This window comes from Hylobates moloch, unplaced genomic scaffold, assembly GCF_009828535.3.
Source record: "Hylobates moloch isolate HMO894 unplaced genomic scaffold, HMol_V3 SCAFFOLD_2, whole genome shotgun sequence".
NCBI lineage: Eukaryota > Metazoa > Chordata > Mammalia > Primates > Hylobatidae > Hylobates > Hylobates moloch.
Window position 1 is genome coordinate 124,317,076 of NW_026652277.1, and position 26,765 is coordinate 124,343,840.

At 40.6% G+C, this 26,765-nt stretch overlaps 1 protein-coding gene across 1 annotated transcript in view; it reads left to right on the top strand.

Moving 5' to 3' along the window:
* Positions 1–26,765, top strand: part of CRYBG1 (crystallin beta-gamma domain containing 1) — a 208,559-nt gene that overhangs the window by 176,261 nt on the left and 5,533 nt on the right. The window contains exons 9-21 of the mRNA XM_032155957.2: positions 1,061–1,187; positions 3,237–3,272; positions 4,693–4,850; positions 5,817–5,943; positions 6,034–6,179; positions 12,667–12,793; positions 12,999–13,031; positions 14,253–14,365; positions 16,547–16,676; positions 19,870–20,009; positions 22,158–22,281; positions 22,697–22,855; positions 25,112–25,274. Of these exons, the coding sequence (XP_032011848.1) occupies positions 1,061–1,187; positions 3,237–3,272; positions 4,693–4,850; positions 5,817–5,943; positions 6,034–6,179; positions 12,667–12,793; positions 12,999–13,031; positions 14,253–14,365; positions 16,547–16,676; positions 19,870–20,009; positions 22,158–22,281; positions 22,697–22,855; positions 25,112–25,274 (1,583 nt within the window). The remainder of the gene's footprint in view (positions 1–1,060; positions 1,188–3,236; positions 3,273–4,692; positions 4,851–5,816; positions 5,944–6,033; positions 6,180–12,666; positions 12,794–12,998; positions 13,032–14,252; positions 14,366–16,546; positions 16,677–19,869; positions 20,010–22,157; positions 22,282–22,696; positions 22,856–25,111; positions 25,275–26,765) is intronic.

Sequence of the window (26,765 nt, forward strand, 5' to 3'; positions counted from 1 at the left end):
TTTCTGGCACATTAGAGGAGGGTGGGACTGCTGGTTCCCCAACTGAAGCAGATGCGACAGCTGACAAGCTGATAGAAGGGTGTGGTATTGAAAAGCCATAACAATCAGAACCAAGAACTCAAAAAGCTTTGTGGCCTGGGAACAAGCAGCCCCACAGACCTTCAGAGCCCCTGAGGACACCACTGTGTATTAAATAATGCTCACAGTGATGATCCTGAGTAACTGTGAAAAGAGTAAACTGTGTTCAATGCACTTCCTGCAATGAGAAAAATTGCCATCACAAAAATGATTAGGGCTGGGCCTGGTGGTTCACACCTGTAATCCCAGCACCTTTGGGAGGCTGAGGCGGGCGGATCACCTGAGGCCAGGAGTTTGAGACCAGCCTGGCCAACATGGTGAGAACCCTCTACTAAAAAAAATGCAAAACTTAGTCGGATGCGGTGGTGTGTGCCTGTACTCCCAGCTACTTGGAAGGCTGAGACAGGAGAATCGCTTGAACCAGGAGGCAGAGGTGCAGTGAGCTGAGAGCAAGCCACTGTACTCCAGTCTGGGTGACAGAACAAGACTCCGTCAAAAAAAAAAAAAAAAAAAAATTGATTAGGAACCTGGTTCTAGAATCGGCTTGAATCATTCCAGCCTTTCATACTTATAGCTGTGTGGCCTTGGGGGACAATAGCTTCTCTTCCTCATAGTAATGTTGTGAGGATTAGATGAAATTCTGAGTGGCATTCCTTGTAAGCTCTAGGGAGATGTTAGCTGTTACTAATGTTTGGCACCATGACAAATGATTAGATGGAACTTTGGAGCAATTAATAATATAAATTAAAATAAGGGGACAAAGCCAGCCAAGGAGAAAAGTAAAAGATCAAGAATAGGAGCATATAGTGGCTTTATTTTTCCTTGAGTCTAGTGTGACTCTAACACCTGAGTCCAGCCATTCATTGTGTGGGTCCGTATCCTCTCCTGTTCTTTTCCTCTCATCCTGGGTACCAGACAGAAGGAAAAACCGAAACAAATGATGAGTTGGCTCCCTTTCTTTCCTTCCATGGTGGCTATTTAGGTGGCTGATTTATGAAGAGCCTGGATTTCAGGGTGTTCCTTTCATCCTGGAACCTGGTGAATACCCTGACTTGTCCTTCTGGGATACAGAAGCAGCATATATTGGATCCATGCGGCCTCTGAAAATGGTAAAAATGAAATCCAAATGTTCTTGTGATGATTCTTTGTCAGTTTGACGTGGTAATTCACAGGGTGTGACTTTGAAGCAATAAAGCTGACTTTTAAGAAACAAATTTGTAGTAGATTGGACCTATTGCTCAGTAGAAATCATGGAAACAATAACTCGAAAGATGCTATAGATTAAAAAAAAAAAAAAAGGCAGGTAAGACTATGTCCTTTGTCTTTAAGGCATTCTCAGCCCTGCAGAGCTGCAGATGGGTGCACAAAGCTTCAGCCCAGTGTTGGTTTAACAAGTGAGGAAAGTGAAGAATTAAACATTGGTGGAAAAACAGGACAAAGATACATACAATTCCAAGTTGTGGGTGATGTGACAGAAAGGGGGGATAATTAGGAAAGCTTCATGCTAAATTAAATTCAGTCTTAAAAAATTAGCAGGATGATTTTTTAAATGGAGCTGTCGGTGAATGCACTGTGTGAGCCAGGGTGCAGCCTGGGAGAGAGCCGGGCACGCTGAGGACTGGCTCGGCTGCCGTGACACGAGTGGGTGGTGGCTTGGGGGTCGCTGGGGCTGGACCAGATGAGTAAATGAGTGTTGTCCTCCCGAGTATCTGCTGTGGAAAGAGCTTTGTGCTTCCTCTCCCTTGTCCCACTGTCTTGCTATGTTCTTTGTCTCTTCCGCTAGACTGTCAGCTTTGGGAGGCAGCAGGCCACATCTGTCTTGTCCCCAGTGTTGAGCGCAGTGTGTGCTGCAGCATAGAAGTTGTTCTCTAAATGCCCGCAGCGAGATGAGGCTCCCATTTTACAAACATGTTTTCGAAACTGCACTTCGCAGTTGTCTTCTGAGACGGTTTGAGACAAATTAGAAAGTTAGGAAGACAATTTTTTTATGTTAATTTTACCCCTCCTTCCAAAGTATTTGGTTTAATTATCTGTATGTTTGCTGGTCTTAATGCAAATGATTTGGGCTTTTGTTTCTAAAATTAAACTCACTTTCAATGAACAAAGTTTTGTTAGTTTTGTGAACGTATGAAAGAATTCGTCCAGGTTTTAGGAGCAGTTTGTAATGATGATGAAAAATCTCCAAAGTCTATGGTGTTCGAACAGGATTACTTTGGAAAAGGTCATGTGCTTAGTTGTATAATCTCTGGTTTGCTGATAATATCAGCCACATTCCTTTTTCCTCTTTTTTTTTTTGCTTGTTTTTTCATAAAAGGTAAGGAAGCCAACACATTCTTTTATAATTATAGTTCATTTGGTGCCTTTGAGCATCCTTGGCGGTACTTTTTTAAAACAGCTATTAAAGATATATTAATTTTTTTAAAATCCAACTTTCCCATTGCTGATTTAAACTCTTGACCTATTTAATATTTTTGTGCAATATCTTTTTAGTGTAATACCATTTCTCTGATTTTAGTGAGTTTTTTATTTTATAACAACCCCCCATAGACTCATCCTTTGGGATGTTTTAAATTTTATTTAACAGTTTATCTAATTATTCCATGAGTCCTCCAGATCTTATTATGTGAACTTCAACACATAATAGTTTCGTAAGCCCTGGTTGCAAAATCAAATACCTGCAGGGGCCAGGCAGCAAATACAAATGGCTGAGAGTTAAACCGAAGGGAATGGTAGAGACGGCAACCCCGGGCCTGTGCCCAGCTGAAGGATGAACTGAGGGTAGGATCGTTAAATGCAGAAGCCAAAGACAGCGGCCTGGGAGAATCTGGGTCCAGAGATGTCAGCTCTTGGAACTGCTTTTTCAAGAGAAGTATGGATTTTTATATAAATTTTCCAAGTTAAAAAAACTTACTAGGTCAAAAAACACTCCTACAACGCAGATCAGCTTATAGACTGCTTGTGCAAGGCTCCGTTCTAGCCTGCCTTCCCCGTGTCTTCATCTGTATTGTTGGTAATTTTAGAACTATCTCACGTAAGTTAAAACAAACCGGAACGTAGTCACACTGAAATCCAATGGCTTACTATAAACTGCTATGGCTAATATAAAATGGTAATGTATCAGAGAAAAACTATTTTTCTTACTATGTTGTTTTTTTCAGGGTGGCCGTAAAGTTGAATTCCCTACAGATCCAAAGGTAAAAATATATATGTATTTTTGTATGTATGTATATGCAATTATTTAAACATATACACATATATATGTACTTAATGTTATTCCCACTCCATCTCTATGAAGATATCGCTTATGTGAGTTCTCATATTAAACCTCTATCACACATAAATGCAGCCAAAGGAAGTTGCCAACTTACACATGCCATCCTTCAGGGTGGAAGATGATGCTAATGGCACTGGTTATCACTAAGAGTACATTTAGCCATGGCTCAGAAGGGTCATTGTTATATTGAGTTAACAATTTGCAGTTGTATTTACTAAATGCAGGGCTTCTTGCTGCTTGCCAGTTAGCCAGGAAAAAACTTTTTCAAGACAAACTTTCCCTACTCCAAAATACCCTTTCTGCTATTCCCAATTCCCACATCGATGCCACACACTATAAATTTTTTCAATTTTCAGTTTTAACACTACTTTAGAATCCTCTGGTTCCTTCTATGTGGTTCTAAATATCAATTATATATATACATATATATGTGTGTATATATATTTATTATATATCTATCTGTATATAAATTATTTTAAAACTGTTTGGAACCATGGCTTTGGGCTATACCACATTAGGGAAAAAAAAACGCTGATTTTTTTTTTCTTTTTACTATCTTATCAGATGCCATTATTTAGGGTTTTTTTCTTGGAGACCAGGCCTTGCTCTGTCACCCAGGCTGGTGTACAGTGGCACCATCATGGCTCACTGAAGCCTCGATTTCTCCAGCTCAAGCCATCCTCTTGCCTCAGCCTCCTGAATAGCTGGGACTATAGGCATGTACCACTACACCCAACTTTTTTTCGTTTTAGCAGAGATGAGGTTTCACCATATTGCCCAGGTTGGTCTCAAACTCCTGAGCTCAAGTGATCCTCCTGCCTTGGCCTCCCAAAGTGCTAGAATTACAGGTGTGAGCCACTGTGCCTGACCTAGTTAATTTTTTAAAATATGATTAGAACATTTTATTGTATTGTATTGTATTGTATTGTATTGTATTGTATTGTATTGAGACAAGAATCTCACTCTGTCGCCCAGGCTGGAGTGCAGTGATGTAATCTCGGCTCACTTAACCCTCCGCCTCCTGAGTTCAAGCAGTTCTCCTGCCTCAGCCTTCTGAGTAGCTGAGATTACAGGTGTGCATCACTATGCCCAGCTAATTTTTGTATTTTTAGCAGAGATGGGGTTTCACCACGTTGGCCAGGCTGGTCTCGAACTCCTGACCTCAAGTGATCCACCTACCTCAGCCTCCCAGAGTGCTGGGATAACAGGCGTGAGCCACCACGCCCAGCCAGAAAATTTTAATTTGTGTGTCAGGACTTAGTGATATTAAATGACTGATTTAATGTTAAGCTGTTGGGATACTTCTTACAGATTACTGGTATGTCTCATTTCTGTTGTAGGTAGTTGTTTATGAAAAGCCTTTCTTTGAAGGAAAATGTGTGGAACTAGAAACAGAAATGCGTAGTTTTGTCATGGAGGGAGGTGAAACAGAAGAGGCGACTGGAGGCGATCATTTGCCGTTTACGTCAGTGGGGTCTGTGAAAGTTCTAAGAGGCATGTAAGTACATGGGTGACTTGTTAGGATTTCTTTTTTTTTCCTAAATATTAAGTAATAAATGTGCCCTTTCCCCCCTAAAAACAACATTCCTGATTCTATAGTATGGTGAATTTTGACAGTTATGTCCACATTCTCCTCAGCCTATCGTGACTGGATTTAAGAAAGCAGTTTGAGGCTGGGTGTGGTGGCTCACACCTGTAATCCCAACACTTTGGGAGGCCGAGGTGGGCGGATCACCTGAGGTCAGGAGTTCAAGACCAGCCTGACCAACATGGAGAAACCCCATGTCTACTAAAACAAAATTAGCTGAGCGTGGTGTCGCATGCCTGTGATCCCAGCTACTTGGGAGGCTGAGGCAGGAGAATCACTTGAACTCAGGAGGCAGAGGCTGCAGTGAGCCAAGATCACACCATCGCACTCCAGCCTGGGCAACAAGAGCGAAACTCTGTCAAGGAAGGCTGATTGGCCTGTTCAAGTTGATCAAATGTACAACCTTGCTTATTAGAATTATGCTCCGAGCTATTGAATGGTTTGATAGTTCGCTTTCTGATTTTTATATTTTTGCATTTTATAGATCTTGCACATTTCCCATGGAAGTGCACACTGAAATTGCTCTTGTACATCGCCAACTATTCATAATATTTTCGTTACTATTTGAAGTGAGTTTATCCAGTTTTGCTTGCTGAGGTTCTTTTGACTCAGCCCTGATTAAACACACACACATACACACCACTCACACACACACTCCCCTTCCCTTTTTTATACAACTCTCCTATATGTCTCTTAGGTTATTTTCTTGGGGCCATTCTGTTATTCTCCTAAATTTTCAAGAATTCCAACGATAATAAAGCAGAAGTTCATGTCTAGCTTTATAACTATTTGTATTTTTCAATGAAATTGATGTGTATCTTGAAAAAATGTTAACGTGTCTGGAAATGACTACTCCTCATGTTCTTTGTGTTGCAGTTGGGTTGCATATGAGAAGCCTGGATTTACAGGTCATCAGTATTTGCTAGAAGAAGGAGAATACAGGGACTGGAAAGCCTGGGGAGGTTACAATGGAGAGCTTCACTCTTTACGACCTATATTAGGTGTAAGTAAAGGACAAGCTAATGGCTAATACTTGGTCTTCTTTGGATAATAAATGGCTAGCCTTTGAATTTTGAATTTTTTTTCTCAATAGGATTTTTCAAATGCTCACATGATAATGTACAGTGAAAAAAACTTTGGATCCAAAGGTTCCAGTATTGATGTATTGGGAATTGTTGCTAATTTAAAGGAGACTGGATATGGAGTGAAGACACAGTCTATTAATGTACTGAGTGGAGTGTAAGTGAAATAATCCAATTGGAATTTTAAACATGGGTTTTACCTTGGTTTGTTTTAAACTGGTAAGAGTCTATGACAGAGTAGGCATTCAATACACAAATATCTCAACAGCTTAACATTAAATCAGTCATTTAATAGTTGCTGTCATGATATTTTCATTAACTCTCTTTAAAAATCTTTCTCATACCATCTCTTCTTTTTACGTTTGGGCTAGGCTTTGGGTGTCATGATAGAAATCTACAGATCTGCTTCCTTTATCGTTCTGCACAGAAAGATAGTGAATTTTTTAAATGATGGAGATCAAATAATAATAATAGTAATCTAACATAAACCTGAGGCTGGGTCAAAGTCCCATTAGATTTTCCTGTGGTCCTACACCTGTTCCAGTATATTTCTTCACTATTAGCTTGACATAAAAATAATTGTTCTATGTATGTGGAGTTAGCAGTTGACTGTTTTATTAGTGGTAAAGCAAGTTTTTATTGAAAGATGTTTAGTCAAGATTCTTTGGGATGAAGTGACTGCAAGCCAAGCTAAATTGGCTCAAGGGATTAAAATGGAACTTACTGGCTTAAGTAACTAAAAAGTCCTGGAGAAGATTTTGCTTCAGGCATGGCTGGATGCAGGGGATCAAACACTATCAGAACTTGGTCTCTGTGTCTTGACTGGGCTTTTTTCTGTGTTAACTTGACTTTAGGTAGGCCCTTTGCGTTTGGTGGCCTGTGGCCACATTTGGCTTTTGTTCTCCTCTTTTTTTTTTTTTTTTGAGGCAGAGTTTCACTGTGTCTCCCAGGCTGGAGTGCAGCGGCAACATCTCGGCTCACTGCAACCTCTGCCTCCTGGGCTTAAGCAATTCTCCTGCTTCAGCCTCCCAAGTAGTTGGGACCACAGATGGGTGCCACCAGGCCTGGCTAATTTTTTAGAGACAGGGTTTTGCCATGTTGCCCAGGCTGGTCTCAAACTCGTGAGCTCAGGTGATCCACCAGCCTTGGCCTCCCAAAGTGCTGGGATTACAGGCATGAGCCACCATGCCTGGCCCCAGCTCATTTCTTGCAGTGGAAAGAGCTTCTCTTTTTCTCACAAGTTCCATGTTTGACTTTGCTTTCCTAGGCTTGGGTCATGTGCACATGCCTGAACCAATCACCGTAGCCACAGAGATAGCTGCATCTGGTCTACGTGTCCATTTCCAGGCTGAGATGTAGGGTCTATCCCACAGGAGCCACTTAGATATGATTGGGGTTGGTGGTTCCCCAGGGACATCAGAAAGAGTGGGGAGATAGATGCCAAATGGGCAAAAACAGCAGATGGCTCTTATAGGGAGTTACATAATTATTCTTATAATCCTGGCTAATGTCTATTCTAATTTGTTATAAGTGAGAGTATTCTCAAATAGTTACATGAAATAATGTGACGTTGGTTATGTTGAAAGTGTTTGGTGTTAGGTTTTTGTTGTCATAGTGACATAGATTATTTGAATCATCCTAGCCTCAACCCCACTGTATCTCATGGGGCCTCCCACAATAGCCCTGGATATTTGAAATGTGTGTACAATGTACTAAAAGTTGATGAACATGCTTAACTTTTACTCTTAGTAAATAAAGTAAAAAAAAACCTTGTTCACCAAGTTCTTGTCTAGGCCGTTGCATGTGGTGCCATTTTGGCAGAGTATCAGTGATTTCTGGGTATTCCATTCTTAGCAGGAAATGCCTACTCTTGGGTCCTATTCCGGAGACCTAACATTTTAGAATCAGTAGCCTGTTGCAAAAGCCAGAAGTCATCTGAAATATGAGGTACAAGTTATCTGAAATGTTGCTGGGGCTCTGCAGTATTTTAGATTGCCTTTAAAGCTAATTATTTAGGAGGAAAACATAGTGACCAACTTAGTCTGGTGAAACAGTTGCACATTTTGATACTCACCAGTTGTGTTGGTTCTGTTAGTCAGAGCCTAGTCATCCACCCTGGCGGAGGAAGCAAAAGGATGCTGGGTAGAATGAATTCCCTTAGGTATTTTGTAGATGATGCTATTAACACAGGTAGAATTATTGTGCCTTGAGCCAATCTCCTTTCCTTTTTAACCCAGACCTTGCTTACTTGAAATCAGTTTCCTTTATAAAGTGCTGCTATTATATGTTTCTATTTTTAGTCATTTCTAATTGCATTTCCTGGCTTAAGCTTTTTTTTCTGGCTGTAGCAGTTAAGTTTTGGTAGAAGGGGGAAGTTGAAGGGAGGTACATACACATACATGGACACACACACACACACCCCGCTTCCTTTGAAATTCTTTGCATATGGAAGGGCTTTTGTATTTACCAGGGCCAGGTGCTTCCTCATATTTTGTTCGATTTGTCATTTGACAAGTATTTATTGAGGTCTATTATGTGCAAAGCATTGTATTATGTCCTCAAAGAAGTTACAGTATTTATGTAAAACATAATTATTGCTACAAAAGAGGTACAGATTAAATGCTCTGGGAATCCACAGCAGAGAGAGATTAATTTCCAGTCTGGACACAGGGAAGGAAGACTTTGTGGAGGAGGTGGCATTGGAGTTAGGCCTGTGGGATAGGATAGGAAGGCTGAGATGAGCCAAGATGATGGAGGAGGACTACCTATTCACTTTTAATACTTTCAAAGGAAAATTATTGTATTTTAATGGCTTTATTTTTATTGGCAATTAAGTATTTTAGCTTGGTTCTTTATTTCTTAGTATGGCATGCATTGTCAGAAAATAACTCTTCTGAAGTTCTTGTTCCATGAAAGTATCTCCCAGGAGGCTCACCATCACATGGGTAATACATCCCCTGGGCAGTAAACTCATCATTAGCCCTGAAACAGAGAACAGCCTTCAGGAAGGATGCCCATGAAACCAGCAACTAAGGTTTTTAAGAACTGCTTTTGATTCTTACTGGAAATGTGGAAAGAAACTCCCTGTTTATCAGTTTCTAGTTCTATGCTATACTCTTGCTCAAATAGTGGAAACTGGGCTAGTTTTTTAAATATAGGAGCAAAATGAAATATTTCTGGTATTCAGATGAAAACGAAAAGTGTTGTTGTTTTAAATTCTTTTTCCTTTGGCCTTCCACAGAAGGGCAGGTTTACCCTGCTACCCTTATCTTCTGAGCAATTATTCCACCAGGCTGGGACCTGCTAGTACTTGTGTACATGCCTTTCCCCCATCTCCCCACAAGTCTTTAAACAGAGGAGTGTTGATTCATGTGTACAGAATACATCTGGACAAGGACAGGGAGGGCTTTTCTTAAGAGCCCCAAGTGTAAGTTGTAAGTAGACTCTCGGATCATAGAGCAGAGAATCTCAGATCTGGGTTTTGCGGCTTCTCCCCTCCCCCACTCCCCTGTATTCATGGGTGATTCATCAAGTATCTTGGAGGGAAAACAACACTACTGTCAGTTCAAGTCACATCTTAATAAATTGTTTTCCAGCTTCAGCTTCAGTGAATTAGAGATAGGCTTAGCTGGGTGTTGGGTATTTACTTACAAGTAGTTTAGTTTCATAGGAAAATACAGTACGCATACTTGTTAGTAAGAAGAATAGAGTATTGGCTAAAGCTGCTTCCAGGGCTGCCCTCTCTCCTTGGCATTCAGCCTCCCACCTCACTGGCTTTTTTCCCTCCAAACCTTGAAGTCAAACAGAAAGGCCTTTAACCCTTTGATCTCTCTACTTGTTACAGACCCGGAGCCCTGGTGAGAACTCTTTTTTCGACGTGGCTCTACTTCTTTAATTGTTAGTTGTTTTTTTAAGTCCTAGTGTTTGTAACGTAGATTTTCTTGATGTGCAGACACTCCTCCCACATAGCAGTGCTCCCTGCTTTGGCTTTACTGTTGCTTCCTTTCACGCTGGGGGTAAAGCCTGAGGCCCTGCGGGTGGAGGCAGCACATGCGGGTACCCGTGTGCTGTACAGCATCACCTGGTCAGCCCGGGAACCTTGGCCCACTCCCCTACTTACACTTGAAAATACGAACTTTCACAAAGGTTAAGTGAGTTCTTCAAAGTTATCTGAAAGTTAATGTCATGGCCACAGGTGGAGCCAGGTCTCGTATCTCCTCACCTCTCAATGATAAAGAATAGGTTTTTAGGCCGGGAACAGTGCTCACACCTGTAATCCTAGCACTTTAGGAGGCTGAGGTGGATGGATCACTTGAAGTCGGGAGTTTGAGACCAGCCTGGCCAACATGGTGAAATCCTGACTCTACTAAATAAATAAATAAATAAATAAATAAATAAATATAAAAAAAGAATAGGTTTTAAAAATTGCTAGTGAGGTTCTGAAATCGGGGGAGGGGGGTGGTAGGGGGCTGTATTTCCTGAAAGACTGAGTGGTGCGTACAACAGCTTCTCCATTTGGATGGCCGGGAGTGAGTGCACAGATGTTGGCTATCATTAGCTACTTCTCACTGGAGATTTTGGCAGTGTTCTTTTTTTCCTTGATGGCTGTTCATATTCTAGTAATGACTGTACTTGAGTTTTTGTTTAAATCAGGCCTTTGGATAGTAAAATCGTAATCTGCCCTAATTATAAAGTGTGTGGACTGTTTTAGGCATGGTTTACTAGAACAGTAAATGAAAGGTAACTTTCCAGGGCACATGGCAGGTTGGGTCACAAAGTGAGGAGAGCCTAGTGAGCCTCAGGACAGGTAGGTTCAGTCACATTCTGGCCCATAGTTGATTGTGTCACCCTGGACAAGTCATCCCATTCAAAACAAATACCAACAAATACTTCCATGTGATGCTTCTTACCCATCTGTGGGCTTTGGAGGACAGAGATTTTGTCTTTTTCATCTTTGTATATCTAGTGCCAGTCTAGTTCCTGGCACCTGGTAAATGAATTAACTTACTGTGTCTTAGGTTTTTCCCATCTGTAAAATGGGAACACCAATACCTCCCTAGGAGATTAAATGTGATAACAGATGTGGAAACATTTCGCAAAGTTCTGATCACTCTACATAATACATACATAGATATTATTCCTTTAAGCTTTGAAAGGATCAAGAGAGTGATGAATTAACTGAAGAGATACTTAATGTCTTCAATATAATGGTATTAAGTATCTCTTTAATATAACAGAACTGAAAAACCTTTTCCTTTCAAAGACTTTATCTTTGCATAGGAAATAGCATCATTAAATTGGTTTTGTTGATTTTCCTCTGGGTGTAGATCACTTAAAAGAGAAATAGAAAACATTCCAAGAGAGATTTATTTTGAGTATTTCTGTGACTTTGCTCAATTTTGTTTATTTAATTATTACATATTTATGTGATGTTGGAAACCCTGGTGGAAACAATATTTTAGTTCTGCATTTTTAAAAGCATTTCTTCTGTTAACTTCTTTTTCAGTGTGGTTTGTTGTGTAAATAGACACAGCTTCCTAAGATCTTTCTGCAAAAATATTTTAAGGTTGAGAATGAAAGGATTTATTGATTGTTTATTAAAAGAAGTAGGTTCTTCTCGAAAGTCCTATTTGTTTTGTTTCCTTAGAATACGATTAGAAAAACAAAGCACAGAGAAGTATTGCCTTTGTAGCTTTCTCAAGGAATAGTATTTGATAAGCGAGAACACCAAAAAGTTCATGTCAAGATACTCTTACGCTTACCATTTCTTTTGCATTAAATTTTTTTTCAACTCTTATTTTAGATTCAGGGGGTACATGTGCAGGGTTTGTCACATGGGTATATTGCATGATTTGCTGAAGTTTGGGGTACGGTTGAACCTGTCAACCAGGTAGTGAGCATAGTATACAATAGGTAGTTTTTCAAACCCCCCTCCCTCCCGCCTCCTTTTGTAGTCCCCAGAGCCTTTTTTTTTCATCTTTATGTCCATGCATAACCGATGTTTAGCTCCCACTTATGGGCAAGAACACGCTCATAAGTATATGTTCTTGCTCATAAGTATTTGGTATTTGATTTTCTGTTTGTGTTAATTCGCTTAGGATAGTGGCCTCCCGCTGCATCCAAGTTGCTGCAAAAGACTTGATTTCATTCTTTTTTATGGCTGTATAGTATTCCATGGTTTATATGTACCACATTTTCTCTATCCAATCCACCATTGATCAATGAACACCTAGGCTGATTCCACATCTTGATATTGTGAAGACTGCGGCAGTAAACAAGACACATGCAAGTATCTTTTTGGTAGAATAATTCGTTTTCCCCTGGGTATATACCCAGTAATGGGATTGCTGGGTTGAATACTAGTTCTATCTTTAGTTCTTTGAGAAATCTTCAAACTGCTTTCCACAGCGGCTAAACTAATTTCATTCCTACCAGCGGTGTATAAGCATTCCCTTTTCTCTGCTGGCTTACCATTTTGATTGGTCCTATAGACAAACCCATCTGCTTCTAAAGGTTAATGGAGAATCAGAAAAATTAAAATTTCAATTGGCAAAACAAAGTTTCTGTATGATACATAGTTATCCAAATATGTGATTGTTTTATATGTAAAATATGAACAACAAGTTATTGCTTTTGTTTCTTAGATGGGTAGCCTATGAAAATCCTGACTTCACAGGAGAACAGTATATACTGGATAAAGGATTTTATACCAGTTTTGAGGACTGGGGAGGCAAAAATTGTAAGATCTCTTCTGTTCAACCTATATGTTTGGTAAGGAGTTATATTTTTGTATGAGAATAATTAACTGAATTCTGGACTTCCTTAATGTGTGTTACTGGTTCATGTAATAGTAATTGCTATGGAAAATATTCTGAGTTTATTTTTAGCAGTAATTGCTAATAATCTAGAAGAAAAAAGCTTTTTCAATGTGTTTGTTCTATTCATTTCCTTTTCTCCTTCCTTTAAAAATTTTTAGGATTCTTTCACTGGCCCAAGGAGACGAAATCAGGTAACTTTAAAAATATTCTTTTATATTAATATATGAGGGGCCTTCCATTGACAAGCTGAATTTATGTTTCAAATGTCAGACATTTGGGGCCGGGTGTGGTGGCTCACGCCTGTAATCCCAGGACTTTGGGAGGCCAAGGCAGGCGGATCACTTGAGCTCAGGAGTTCAAGACCAGCCTGACCAACATGGGGAAACCCCGTCTCTACTAAAAAGACAAAAATCAGCTGGGTGTGGTGGCTTGTGTCTATAAGCTCAGCTACTCAGGAGGCTGAGGCAGGAGAATTGCTTGAACCCCAGGAGGCAGATGTTGGAGTGAGCCGAGATCGTGCCACTGCACTCCAGCCTGGGTGACAGAGACTCTGTCTCAAAAAAAAAAAAAAAATCAGACATTTGGGACATTTTGTTAGTTTTACTCATTTTTATGCCTGAAAGCATAATTGTATTTAAAAAATAAAATTTAAGTTTACTTTAATGGTTAATTGACAGTACTGACCCATGTCTAAATAATTCTTATAAAATGCTCTTATTGTATAAAGCTGAATTTTATATCATTACATTGACTCAGTTTATATTAATACATTGAGATTAATATTTCAAACAATAGCATCTAGTTATTGTGATGGTAAAATGAATTTTCATATTTGCTGTGTCGACACTAGACATTTTTTATGGTCTCACTCACGCTTTCTGAATGCTGATTCTTAACACCACCTGGAGTGTACATTTGTTATTTAGGCCTTTTAATGGAAGTGTTCACAGAGCCATAATTATAGAGGAACAAACACCACTATAGCCTCCTTTATTGGCATTTACAGGATTCTGATAAGTCAGCAAGTATCTTCCATTGAGAAGGAAGGAAACTACACTATGTCTTTCCAAAATACTGTTTGTTGTTAATGTTAGAACTGATGAACAATGATTTCTGGCCACAATAAAGCTTTAAAATGCCTCACAGCTTCACAACAGGGTGTTCTATGGAAAGTTACCTCTGTTGTTGCATTTTACTTTGATGTCTCTGAATTAAATAGTCATGAATGGTGCAGCTAACATGTTTCTAATTGATCATGAATGTAGACATGGAAAATTAAAGGATTTATAAAATTCATACCAGTTTACTGTAACAAAAGTCAACAGGTCATGTTTAGGTCATCATTTCAAAGGCTAAATTAGTTCATGTGTTTAGGAAAATAATTTTATGTGTTTCTGTTTACTTTTTCAAAGATTCACTTGTTTTCAGAACCACAGTTTCAAGGTCACAGTCAAAGTTTTGAAGAAACAACAAGTCAAATTGATGATTCATTTTCTACCAAGTCTTGCAGAGTTTCAGGAGGCAGGTATGTAAAACGATGGCCTGGCAGAGCTGAATCACTGGAGTAAAACAGAATTCACACATCAGCAAGTATTTAGTGATGCCTGTTAGGTGCTTGGCACTATGTGAAACCACCATCTTAGTCCAATGGCGTGCTTCGCGACATCTGAGAACCAGACGCCAGAGTTCGCGGGCTTCGGGTTGGTTGGAGAAGCTGAAGATCATCGCATTGTGTAATGGAATTCAGAGCAGATTCTTTACTCTGTATGTCTTTCCATCATCTAGAAAGGGAGAGTTGGGGTCTAGTTAATCCCAGGTACCTCCCAAGGTGGATTGTTTAAAGGACAGGATCGGCACTCTGCATTAACAGGAAGGTAGAAAGTGCACGCTGGAGTGGAGCTGGTGGACATGCGAATCAGGGAGCACACCAGTCCGGCTCACTGGGAGGCCTTTGTACTGGGAGGAGAAGCAAAGCTGAGCACACTGAGTTTAGATGGCTTCCACGGGAAACACAAGACTCAGGGCAAAGGCAGTGGGCTCAAAGTGCCATGCTGAAACAATCCTTGTACAAAAGCTTCATAGAGAGGGGAGAGCCCAAGGTCAGGGAAACTCGGTCAGGAAAGCCTTGGAGCAATCTGTGCAAGAGGTGTTGAGGATTTAACTCACTTAATAATAGTAGTTACATATCATGTGGTTCTTTGTGGTTGAAATAATGCTATTCTATCCTTTAGTACTTTTTTTTAGCAAAAAAGCACTGACTTTGCATTCAAATACACAGATGGAGGCCGGGTGCAGTGGCTCATGCCTGTAATCCCAACACTTAGGGAGGCCGAGGCAGGCAGATCACTTGAGGTCAGGAGATCGAGACCAGCCTGGCCATCATGGCAAAACGCTGTCTTTACTAAAAATACAAAAATTAGCCGGGCATGGTGACACACCTGTAATCCCAGCTACTTGGGAGGCTGAGGCAGGAGAATTGCTTGAACCTGGGAGGCAGAGGTTGCAGTAAGTTGAGATCATAGCACTGTACTCTAGCCTGGGCAATAGAGCAAGACTCTGTCTCAGGAAAAAACAAAAAAAGCAAATACATAGATGGACAGTAAAGCTTCCTAGTTTGTTGGACATACCACTACCACATCCCCACTCCTCTTTATCCCCTGCCTGCTTATGACCAGCAGTCCTGTGCATGTTGAAAATTACCTGTCTCAGCTCACTAGAGTATTAACTTCAGGAGAGCAGGGACTTTGGTTCTCTGCTGTATCCCCAGCAATAGAAAAGTACCTGACACACAATCCTCAAAAGGCATTTGTTGGGTTAAAAACAACAACAGGGCCGGGCACAGTGACTCACACCTGTAATCCCAGCACTTTGGGAGGCCGAGGCGGGCAGATCACGAGGTCAGGATTTCAAGACCAGCCTGGCCAATATGGTGAAACCCCGTCTCTACTAAAAATACAAAAATTAGCCAGGTGTGGTGGCATGTACCTGTAGTCCCAGCTACTCAGGAGGATGAGGCAGAAGAATTGCTTGAACCCGGGAGGTGGAGGTTGCAGTGAGCCGATATCATGGCACTGCACTCCAGCCTGGGTGACAGAGCAAGATTCTGTCCCCCTCCGCTGCCAAAAGAAAAGAAAAAGGAAAAAAAAAAACCCACAAACTTCTACGGAAGCATGGCAAATCACCATTTTATGAATAATGTTGATACCAGAGAGGCTAAGTGACTTGTCTAAGTCAATATAGTATTTTGACTCCTGGCCCAGTGCAGAGGTATTAGAAATTAGGATGAGGAGTGTGCGAGAAATTTTGGAAGGAAATCACTAGACCAAATCAATAGGCCTTGGTGATGAACTAGTCACAAAGCTTGAAGAAGGATTATTCAAAGAGGACTTGAGGGCTTGAAGCTCCACTGGCGAGCAAAGGGTGGCACCCATGAGAAGAGCAAGGAAGGCTGGAGGCTGGGGAAGTCAGAAAGAACATGGAGAAAGAAGTTTATTTCCCAAATGCAAAGTTAACTGACTTATTATGAATATTAATTTGCCACAAGCAGAAATGCAACAAAAATATCCAAATATTTTTGAAGAAAGAACTCTGTTTGCCACAAGCATTGTGTTTATTTTATAGCAGGCCACCTCTAAAAATGAGACTTCTTGAATAGGAGTGCTCAAGTTGCATACTCTGTGCATGTGTGTGGTTTTTCCCATTGTAGCTGGGTTGTATATGATGGAGAAAATTTCACTGGTAATCAATATGTATTGGAAGAAGGCCATTATCCTTGTCTGTCTGCAATGGGATGCCCGCCTGGAGCAACTTTCAAGTCTCTTCGTTTTATAGATGTTGTAAGTATGTCATTGTGAATACTGTTGCAGAAATGTATGCCTCACATAGCTGATGGTCAGAGTGACGTAACCAGCTGGTAGAACCTGCTCTTAAAGTTAGTTAAGGGCTTGGAGATGGAACTGTCCATTTGGCTCTGTGTACATCGTTTATTGATTCTAACTGGTACACGCTGTTTTACTCACTTAATCCTCATATGCATATCCCTACGGACCTGTGTGGGAGTCTCTTGGGACTATACATTAGGAGTAGAATTACTGGATTTCACATGTAAGAATAGGCAGTTTCATTCAGTACTGCCAGATCCCACCACTTGAGACTCCCACCAGCAGTACACATTGTTGCCATTACTGAATATTCTCTCATTCTAATTTTTGTCAAGTTGATAGAATGAGCAGAAAGCATTATGTCGTTGTTGGGTTAATCTGTATTTCACTATTAGTGAGGCTGGTATCTCTTATTTATAATTTGCATTTTCTATTCAGCGAATTGTGTATTGTATCCTTTGCAATTTGGCTTCCTCTATCTTTGGTTGTTATTATTGAAGAAATTCCCTATAGGTTTTTAGTATATTATTACTCTGTATTTTAGAGATTTGCAATCAAATGACTTCTCCCAGTTTGTCACTATGTGCTAATCCAGATTATAGTGCCCTCTTTTGGACAGAAATCTTTCAGTTTGATGTAGTGGAAGTAATATTCAATAGAACAAAACTGCAAGATCATGTTCAGATATTAAAGTCTGGAAGTATCCATCATTTCTGACATTTTTATTAGTTTTTGGTAACTGCTTTCTCATAAAAAGCTTTAAACACACGTAGTTGGTCATTTTATTTATTTATTTATTTATTTTTATTTTTTTTTGAGACGGAGTCTCACTCTGTCGCCCAGGCTGGAGTGCAGTGGCGCAATCTCGGCTCACTGCAAGCTCCGCCTCCCGGGTTCACGCCATTCTCCTGCCTCAGCCTCTCCAAGTAGCTGGGACTACAGGCGCCCACCACCACGCCCGGCTAATTTTTTTTTGTATTTTTAGTAGAGATGGGGTTTCACCGTGGTCTCGATCTCCTGACCTCGTGATCCGCCCGCCTCGGCCTCCCAAAGTGCTGGGATTACAAGCGTGAGCCACCGCACCCGGCCTTGTAGTTGGTCATTTTAGTTTTAAAAGTAGGAAGAACATATGTGAGTTGGTTTTCATCTCATCCCTGCCTGCCTGTTTAAATAGCAAAAATGCTACTGAGACATGAAAATAGTAACAATGAAACATGAAATTAGGTAGTAAGATTCATTAGCTTACAAGTAATGAAATAAGACTTTGATTGTTATTCTGCCTAGAATTCTAAAAGCTACCTACAAGTATATATTTGAAAATTTCAATGCCTTCCCTCAACCACAACTATGCTCACAACACTCTGAGGTTATAGATGACATCTTTTTATGTTTTAATTGTGAGGAAATGAATGTTTTACCCATATGAAGACTACATATCTTTGTGACTTACTACTTCAAAATTATTTAATTGCTTTTTAATACTAAAGTGTTTAGAACATTTTTGGGCATGCCATCTCAAAAGTGCAATAAAAGTGCAAGGTAGTAATACTACTATAATTTTTGTCTTCTTTCCTCCGTGTATGTTTTATATAAACTAATTCCTAGACCATACAAACTACTTCTACACACTAACATGCTCTGTTTACTGATGGACAAAATCTTTTTTTACAAGTCAGGACACACCCACATAAATGAAGCAGTAAGGTACCGCACCCTTTCCACAAACTTTAAGCAGGATAGGGAAAGAATCGTAATCCCCACATGCTTTTTTTTTTTTTTTAAATGGAGTCTCACTCAGCTGCCCAGGCTGGAGGGCAGTGGCGTGATCTTGACTCACTGCAACCTCTGCCTCCCAGGTTCAAGTGATTCTCTAGTCTCTCACTCAGCCTCCAATGTAGCTGGGATTACAAGCATGCACCACCACGCCCGACTAATTTTTTTGTTTGTTTGTTTGTTTTGTTTTTGTATTTTTAGTAGAGATGGGGTGTCACCCTGTTGCCAGGCTGATCTCAAACTCCTGACCTCAAGTGATCCGCCCACCTCGGCCTCCCAAAGTGCTGGGATGACAGGCGTAAGCCACCGTGCCTGGCCTCCCACATGCTTTTTAATGCATCATTTATGATCTTAGCAGTATTACCATTAGAGATTAATGTAGAATCAAAAGTGTCTATAATTTGAAAAAACAGGCATAAGCTGCCAACTTTTCTTTTTTCTTTTTTTTTTTTTTTTGAGACGGAGTCTCGCTCTGTCGCCCAGGCTGGAGTGCAGTGGCGCATCTCGGCTCACTGCAAGCTCTGCCTCCCGGGTTCACGCCATCCTCCTGCCTCAGCCTCTCCGAGTAGCTGGGACTACAGGCGCCCGCCACCACGCCCGGCTAATTTTTTTGTATTTTTAGTAGAGACGGGGTTTCATCGTGGTCTCGATCTCCTGACCTCGTGATCCGCCCGCCTTGGCCTCCCAAAGTGCTGGGATTACAAGCGTGAGCCACCGCGCCCGGCCAAGCCGACTTTTCATTTTGCTGAACAGTGAACGTTTGTGCTGTTGTCCTCTTTAAAATAATTGACAGTTTGAACATAGAACTTCCATCCTGTTGTTTTTTTTCTCTCCTCCTGACAATGATTCCTATAGGAAAGTTTGGGAGCATGAGTACACAGAATCATTGTCTTAGTGATGAACAGAAAAAAAAAAAAGACATTTGAAAATATATACAAGAGGAAGGTTCCCTGATTAGGCAATACCACTGTACACTAAGCGACTAAACATCAGATGCCACAGCCCTCTGACCCTCAACATTTATGTCCATGACTTTCCAGCGCCTCCTTGTCCCAGTGAAAATGGCTAAGTCAAAAATAAATGCCGTCAGAAGTGTTGATATTCCCAGCATATACTCATTTCTCTTTTTTTTTGTCCTGTTTTACAAACTTTGTATTTACCTGCCTTCCTATGCAATGGAGAAACTAACTGCCCCTCTGTGCTTTCTCTCTAGCTTGGAGTATATAAACGTCCAGGCTCCCTTGGAAAAGGAGTTTATGGAAAGGCCAAATCTAGCAGATTTTTTGTGCTTTGTCCTTGTAACAAGATGATTTTCACATAAGTTTGAATTATTAACAAAGATGAATAACAGAACATTGTTTTTGTTCCTCAACAGGAATTTTCTGAACCAACAATTATTCTCTTTGAAAGAGAAGACTTCAAAGGAAAAAAGATTGAACTTAATGCAGAAACTGTCAATCTCCGATCCCTGGGATTCAACACGCAAATACGCTCTGTTCAGGTTATTGGTGGCATGTGAGTTACCTACTTGTTGACTCAATAAAATAGATCATTTTAAAAATCAAGTTTGGGCTGGGCACAGTGGCTCACGCCTATACTCCCAACACTTTAGGAGGCCGAGGTAGAAGGATCATTTGAATCCAGGGGTTCAAGAAAAGCCTGGGCAACAAAGTGAGACCCCACCTCTACCAAAAATTTAAAAATTAGCCAGGTGTCGTGGCACATGCCTGTGGTCCCAGCTACATGGGAGGCTGAGGCTGAAGGATCACTTGAGCACAGTAGGTTGAGGCTGCAGTGAGCCGTGTTCACGCCACTGTACTGCAGTCTGAGTGACAGAGCAAGACCCTATCTTAATTAAAAAAAAAAAAAAAAATTGATCAGATTTCTCCCTCTCTTACATTATCTTAAACTAATTGACATATACCCTCTCTTTCTGTAATGGTTAATAATTATGCACCTTTGTAGAAAAGTCATATGTAAAGCATTTTTTATTTCATTATCCAGATTTTTAGTTTAAGGTAAGGACTTTGTCTTCAACACCTCTCATAGTCTAGCAAGTAAGAAAGAGCTGACTTTACTTATCCCTTTAAAAAAGAGCAAGTCCTCTGATTTTGGAGCTCAGGGTTGAGATTTTCCTTTAGCTGGGAATGACTGGCAGATGTTATACAAATGATTAAAGGTCAACTTGGAAAGATTTTTTCCCCTCAACTTCGAAAATTCTTGAATAAGATATAAAAATGAATGAGTACCATCAATGTAATACATGTTTTTAAGAAAGTATTTTTCTTTTATTCACAAAAACAATAGGTATGGTCTACCTGTGTACAACAGATGTTGGGGTGGACTACATCTATTTAAAAAATAATCAGGCCAGGCTGGGCACGGTGGCTCCTGCCTGTAATCCCAGCACTTTGGGAGGGCAAGGCAGGTGGATCACCTGACGTCAGGAGTTCAGGACCGGCCTGGCCAACATGGTGAAACCCCATCTCTGCTAAAAAATACAAAAATTAGCCAGGTGTGGTGGTGGGCCCCTGTAATCCCAGCTACTCAGGAGGCTGAGGCAGGAGAATCACTTGAACCTGGGAGGCGGAGGTTGCAGTGAGCTGAGATCACACCAGTGCACTCCAGCCTGGGTGACAAGAGTGAAACTCCATCTAAAAAAAATAGAAAATAAAAAAATATCACAGAAGCTGGGCGCAGTGACTCACGTCTGTAACCCTAGCACTTTGGGAGGTCAAAGCGGGCAGATCACTGGAACCCAGCAGTTCCAGACAAGCCTGGGCAACACGTTGAAATCCTGTCTCTATTGAAAACACAAAAATTAGCCGGGTGTGGTGGTGTGCGCCTGTAGTCCCAGCTACTCAGGAGGCTGAGGTGGGAGATCACTTGAGTCTGGGAGGTTGAGTGGGCTGTGATCGTGCCACTGCCCTTCAGCCTGGGCAACAGAGTGAGACCTACCTGGAAAAAAAAGTTATAGAATATTAGGGTGGTAGAATTATGGGTGATTTTTTTGCAGTAGGTTTTAATATTTTGTTTTTATGATAAGATGATAAAATTTTATCCAGGATTTAAGTTCCAGGATTAAAAGTAGAGTGCATTCTTCCTTGATGTAATATGCAAGAGAGGAGGGCGCTGGGCTGCTTCCACGCCAGTCTGCGCTTAAACCCATACTTCCTCAGGTGTGCAGCAGTAGCACCTGAGCGGAAGGGAACTGAGTATCTTAGCAGTTTTTTTAGATTTAACAAAGATTACTCTCATTGCAGACAAAACTTATTATTTAACCCCATTTAGCACCTACTAAGAGCTTTGGAAATATTAACAACTTAAAAGATCCATTATTACAACTGAAGCTGCTTTATGAATAGTTCCCAGGAAGAACTGAGGAATCCACTAAAAGACAGTATTTCATTGCTTTATGGAGGAAAAAACTTACCTATTTCTCTTCAAGAATGTAACTTTTTGACATAAGTACTCATGTAACAAAAATTTGCTATTTGTCAAGAAATTACTTCTTTTAAGTGTTCTAGAAAAGATCTTCATTTTCTCCCCAATGTATGTTAAAAGTATATAGTTCAGTCTAGAAATGGAAAGCATTGTAAAAATAAATGTAATTGGGGTCCACTGTCAAATGAAAATTGCCACTTACTGTGGTTTTGTTTTCAGATGGGTTACTTATGAATATGGCAGTTACAGAGGGCGACAGTTCCTATTGTCACCTGCAGAAGTACCTAATTGGTATGAATTCAGTGGCTGTCGCCAAATAGGTTCTCTACGACCTTTTGTTCAGGTATTTTCTTCTTCTCCATGCTCTGTATAGACTCTTCTCTGAAATTTTTTTGTAAATGCAATCCAACTTTTTATCCAACTTTTTAATTCAAAGTTTATAATTGGCCTCACCCCATAAACTCCTTCCCTGCCCCAATAATCTGGGCTCAGTTTCTGGTGCTAAGAGGTGTGGCTGCTTCAGAATGCCATCAAACTGAACATCAAACGCAGTTATCCACAGGCAGGCACCCTGCCTCAGGCGCTTTGACATTTTGTCAAACTCTTCTCATTGAGAAAATCTAAAACCTCTGAGACTCTTGAGTATGGTAATTACCCTTAATCCATATCTCACTTTGGATTCTTCCTGATATTCATGCTTGTTCAGTGCTTCCAGCAGCACATCTGGTATAACGACTGCTGGGGGTTTTGTCTTCTAGAAGCGAATTTATTTCAGACTTCGAAACAAAGCAACAGGGTTATTCATGTCAACCAATGGAAACTTGGAGGATCTGAAGCTTCTGAGGATACAGGTCATGGAGGATGTCGGGGCCGATGATCAGATTTGGATCTATCAAGAAGGATGCATCAAATGCAGGGTGAGCTTTAGGATTCCACAGGGGCCTGTGATGCCTTTGCTAGGAGGTGACTCATCCTTTCATATGCTTTTGATCTTTTCTTCAAGTAGATGCAATTTCACAATTCCTGTAGTACTTTCAGAAATGAATTTGTTTTTTTCATGACAGTATATCCTAGCTCTGATAGAACCAGTCTAGGAACTTAAAATGAAAGGTAAATATAGCACTGATTCAAAATAGAATATTTATTTCTATGCTTGATTTTTATATAGTAGTAGAAAAAGGAAGTGTTTGTTATTCTTCCCTTTTTCCTTAATGTAACTGTTACAGAAACAAACTATAAGCTCCAGCCCTGTCAACAAAAATCACTCTTGGTTTGTTTTAGGGAAATCCACAGAACCGGATGAAGGGTAAAGAGATCCCTCTGTGTGCTACACAGTCCATTTCCTAAGTGTCATACGTTGTAAATTGGAAAATGGCCCATGTCCTTCCTGCATCATTCCTACTATTAACAGACACTTAAAAGCTGACTGTAGTAAGATTTTTATGAAAGAAGCTCATGCTTCTATGGTAGATAAAACTTTTTTACTCCTTGATTGTATGAGCTTGAGCGTTGGCTCCTAATTTTCTTTAAAAACAAAACAAAACAAAACAAAACCTGGTGCCCCGTGAGTCAGCAGAAGGAACACAGCCTTGCGAAAAGGAGTACAACTCGTTAATTGGATCTGTTGTGCTGGAGGGAGAATTCTTTCAGTAAACAGAAGTACTGTTTGGACATGCATAGAAGAGCTAGCAGGAGAAACAGAAGTAGTTGTAATATGGAATCATGAAAAGAAGCTTTCTGCCTTTGAATTGTTTTAAACAATCCAAGAAAATGGTGCCTTTCAGCAGTTATTTCTAACAGACATTTCAGTGATGTTATTTAACAACTTTGAATTCAATAGGTCAATGAGAAAAAGTCTCCTAGATTATCACAGTGCTTTCATCTCGATATAGAATAATACACTTTATTTTATTTTAATTTTTTTTAGACAGAGTCTTGCTCTGTCGCCAGGCTGGAGTGCAGTGGCATGATCTCGGCTCACTTCAACCTCTACCTCCCAGGTTCATGCGATTCTCCTGCCTCCGCCTCTTGAGTAGCTGGGACTACAGGCATGTGCCACCACACCCAGCTAACTTTTTTGTATTTTTAGTAGAGACAGGGTTTCACCATGTTGGCCAGGATGGTCTCCATCTCCTGACCTCGTGATCCACCTGCCTTGGCCTCCCAAAGTGCTGGGATTACAGGCCTGAGCCACTGTGCCTGGCCTACAATAATACACTTTTAACAGGCATTTTTATAGCAACATTGTTTTGTTTTTGTGTTTGAGACAGAGTCTAGCTCTGTTGCCCAGGCTGGAGTGTAGTGGTACGATCACAGCTCACTGTAGCTTCAACCTCCTGGGCTCAAGGGATCCTCCCACCTCAGCCTCCTGAGTAGCTGGGGCCCACAAGTGCATGCCACTACACCTGGCTAATTTGTAAAACTTTTCTGTAGAGATAGGGTCTCACAAGTGATCCTCTCACCTTAGCCTCCCAAAGTGTTGGGATTACAGTTGTAAACCACTGTACCTGGCCAGTAATTTTTGTTAATGGCATGTGAACATGACCGTCATACATTATTTATATATTAAGGGTAGATTCACTTCAGGGAAGGGCTCACAAAATCTTTGCATTAAAACACCCTCTAGTGAGTCTGCATTTTTCTGTTTTCATAGCTGGAAAGCATACCTGTTTAGAAAATTTTAATTCTCATGAAGGAAAGACAAATGCTAATAAATGCAATTCCGAGATTTAAAATGATAAAATACTCTTTAGCCACCCAGTGCTACAAAATTAGAGGTGCAGTCATATACTGGAAGGCCAGGCCAAGCAGAGTTGGAGATGTCAGAGGGCGATATAGCTACAGAACCTGCCTGGGATCATGGTCACTTATGACAGGGAAAAATATGATGGGCAGTTCTAATGTTCTGAGGCTTTCCCTACTAGTAAGATAGTCTTGCAAAGGGCAGAAGTCTCTTATGATGCACAAACATTGAGATTTTTCCATCATTCGTGTCATCTGAAATAAACGGCATAAATACTTATTGTCCGATTTATTGTCTGAACTGCCTCATGTGGGGTAAATGAAGCTAGGAACTAAGATAATTTTAAAGCTCAATGTAACCAGAGAAATAATTGCTATGAGACTTACAGCTGCATACATATTTAAGATATCTTGTCTTTTCCACTGAGCAGATAGCAGAAGACTGCTGCCTGACGATTGTGGGCAGCCTGGTAACATCTGGCTCCAAGCTAGGCCTGGCCCTGGACCAGAATGCTGACAGCCAGTTCTGGAGCTTGAAGTCCGATGGCAGGATTTATAGCAAGTTGAAGCCAAATTTAGTTTTAGATATCAAAGGTAAGGGTCACTTCCTTTATTTTCTTTATTGTAATGTGTATGTCTTTTAGTTAGGGAAAAATCTATTCATAACTTTTGAAAATGATGAATGTATTATTAGTAGTAACAGTAAGAGAGCCCCTACTGTGTGCCAGCTGCTGTGCTAACCACTTTCAGTACAGCATCTCCTGTCATCTTGACAGCCGCCCTATGAGGTCTACATTATCCCCTCTCCCTCTTCTCTTCTCCCCAGTTTTACAGACAAAAAAAAAACAAAAAACCCAGAAGCTCAAAGGGGTTGGCCAGTTTGGCCAGAATCTGGCCATAGGCTGACTTCAAACATTTATTTTATTATAATAGTGTTAGGCTAAAAATCACAAGCTGAAAGGCCGTGATTGCACTTAGTTCAGTAGAGCTGATGATTCTCATGTATACATGTGACCTTTCATTGAAAAGATCTAAGATCTCAAAGGAATTAACACAGCCTACAGGATTTCAATGCAACATGTGTTCAATGAAGCTAATAGGGAGTGAATTGATGGTGCTTGGGAGAGAATAAATTTAGGGTGGTGGTCCTCAAACTTTATTTGCATCAGAATCACCTGGAGGGCGGGTTAAAATAGACTGTGGGGGCCACATCCTCAGAGACTGAGTCTGTAGGTCTGGGATGGGGCCTGAGAATTCCTTTTCTAACAAGTTCCCAGGTGTTGCCAATGCTGCTGGTCTGAGGCCCATACCCAGAGAACCACTGATGGTCATTTTAAAATAACATAAGAATGACCTAACCTCTGTGTGGGAACTCAGTGAACTAGTGTGTTGCTATTGACAGGTGCAGATGGTGTGTTCATGTCATCTGGGGTAATTCTGCTTTAAATTAATGGGCACTTTTTTATTCCCTATCAGTAAAGTCAGCACAATTGTGTTTTGTAAATTTAGCAAACTGGTGACAATGTAACCATATTACATACTCCATTAATTTTTTTAAAATTTTTATGAGTATATTACATACTCTATTTTAAATCATCACTACAAAATGACTCAATTTTACTTTAATCAGGGATTTAGGCCAATGCTGTCATTAAAGTTTATGACGTAGGGGTAAGGGGCTGGGCGCGGTGGCTCACGCCTGTAATCCCAGCACTTTGGGAGGCCCTGGTGGGCGGATCACAAGGTCAGGGGATCGAGACCATCCTGGCTAACATGGTGAAACCCCGTCTCTACTAAAAAATACAAAAAATTAGCTGGGTGTGGTGGTGGGCACCTGTAGTCCCAGCTATTTGGGAGGCTGAGGCAGGAGAATCGCGTCAACCCAGGAGGCGGAGGTTGCACTGAGCCGAGATTGTGCCACTGCACTCCAGCCTGGGCGACAGGGCAAGACTTTGTCTCAAAAAAAAAAAAAAAAAAAAAGTTGTAGGGATAAAGAAAGTGCTGTAATCTGATTTTTAAAAAACAACTTTTCTGGATAATGGAGAATGAATCTGGACATTTTCATCAGGGGCTTTGGTAACTGTA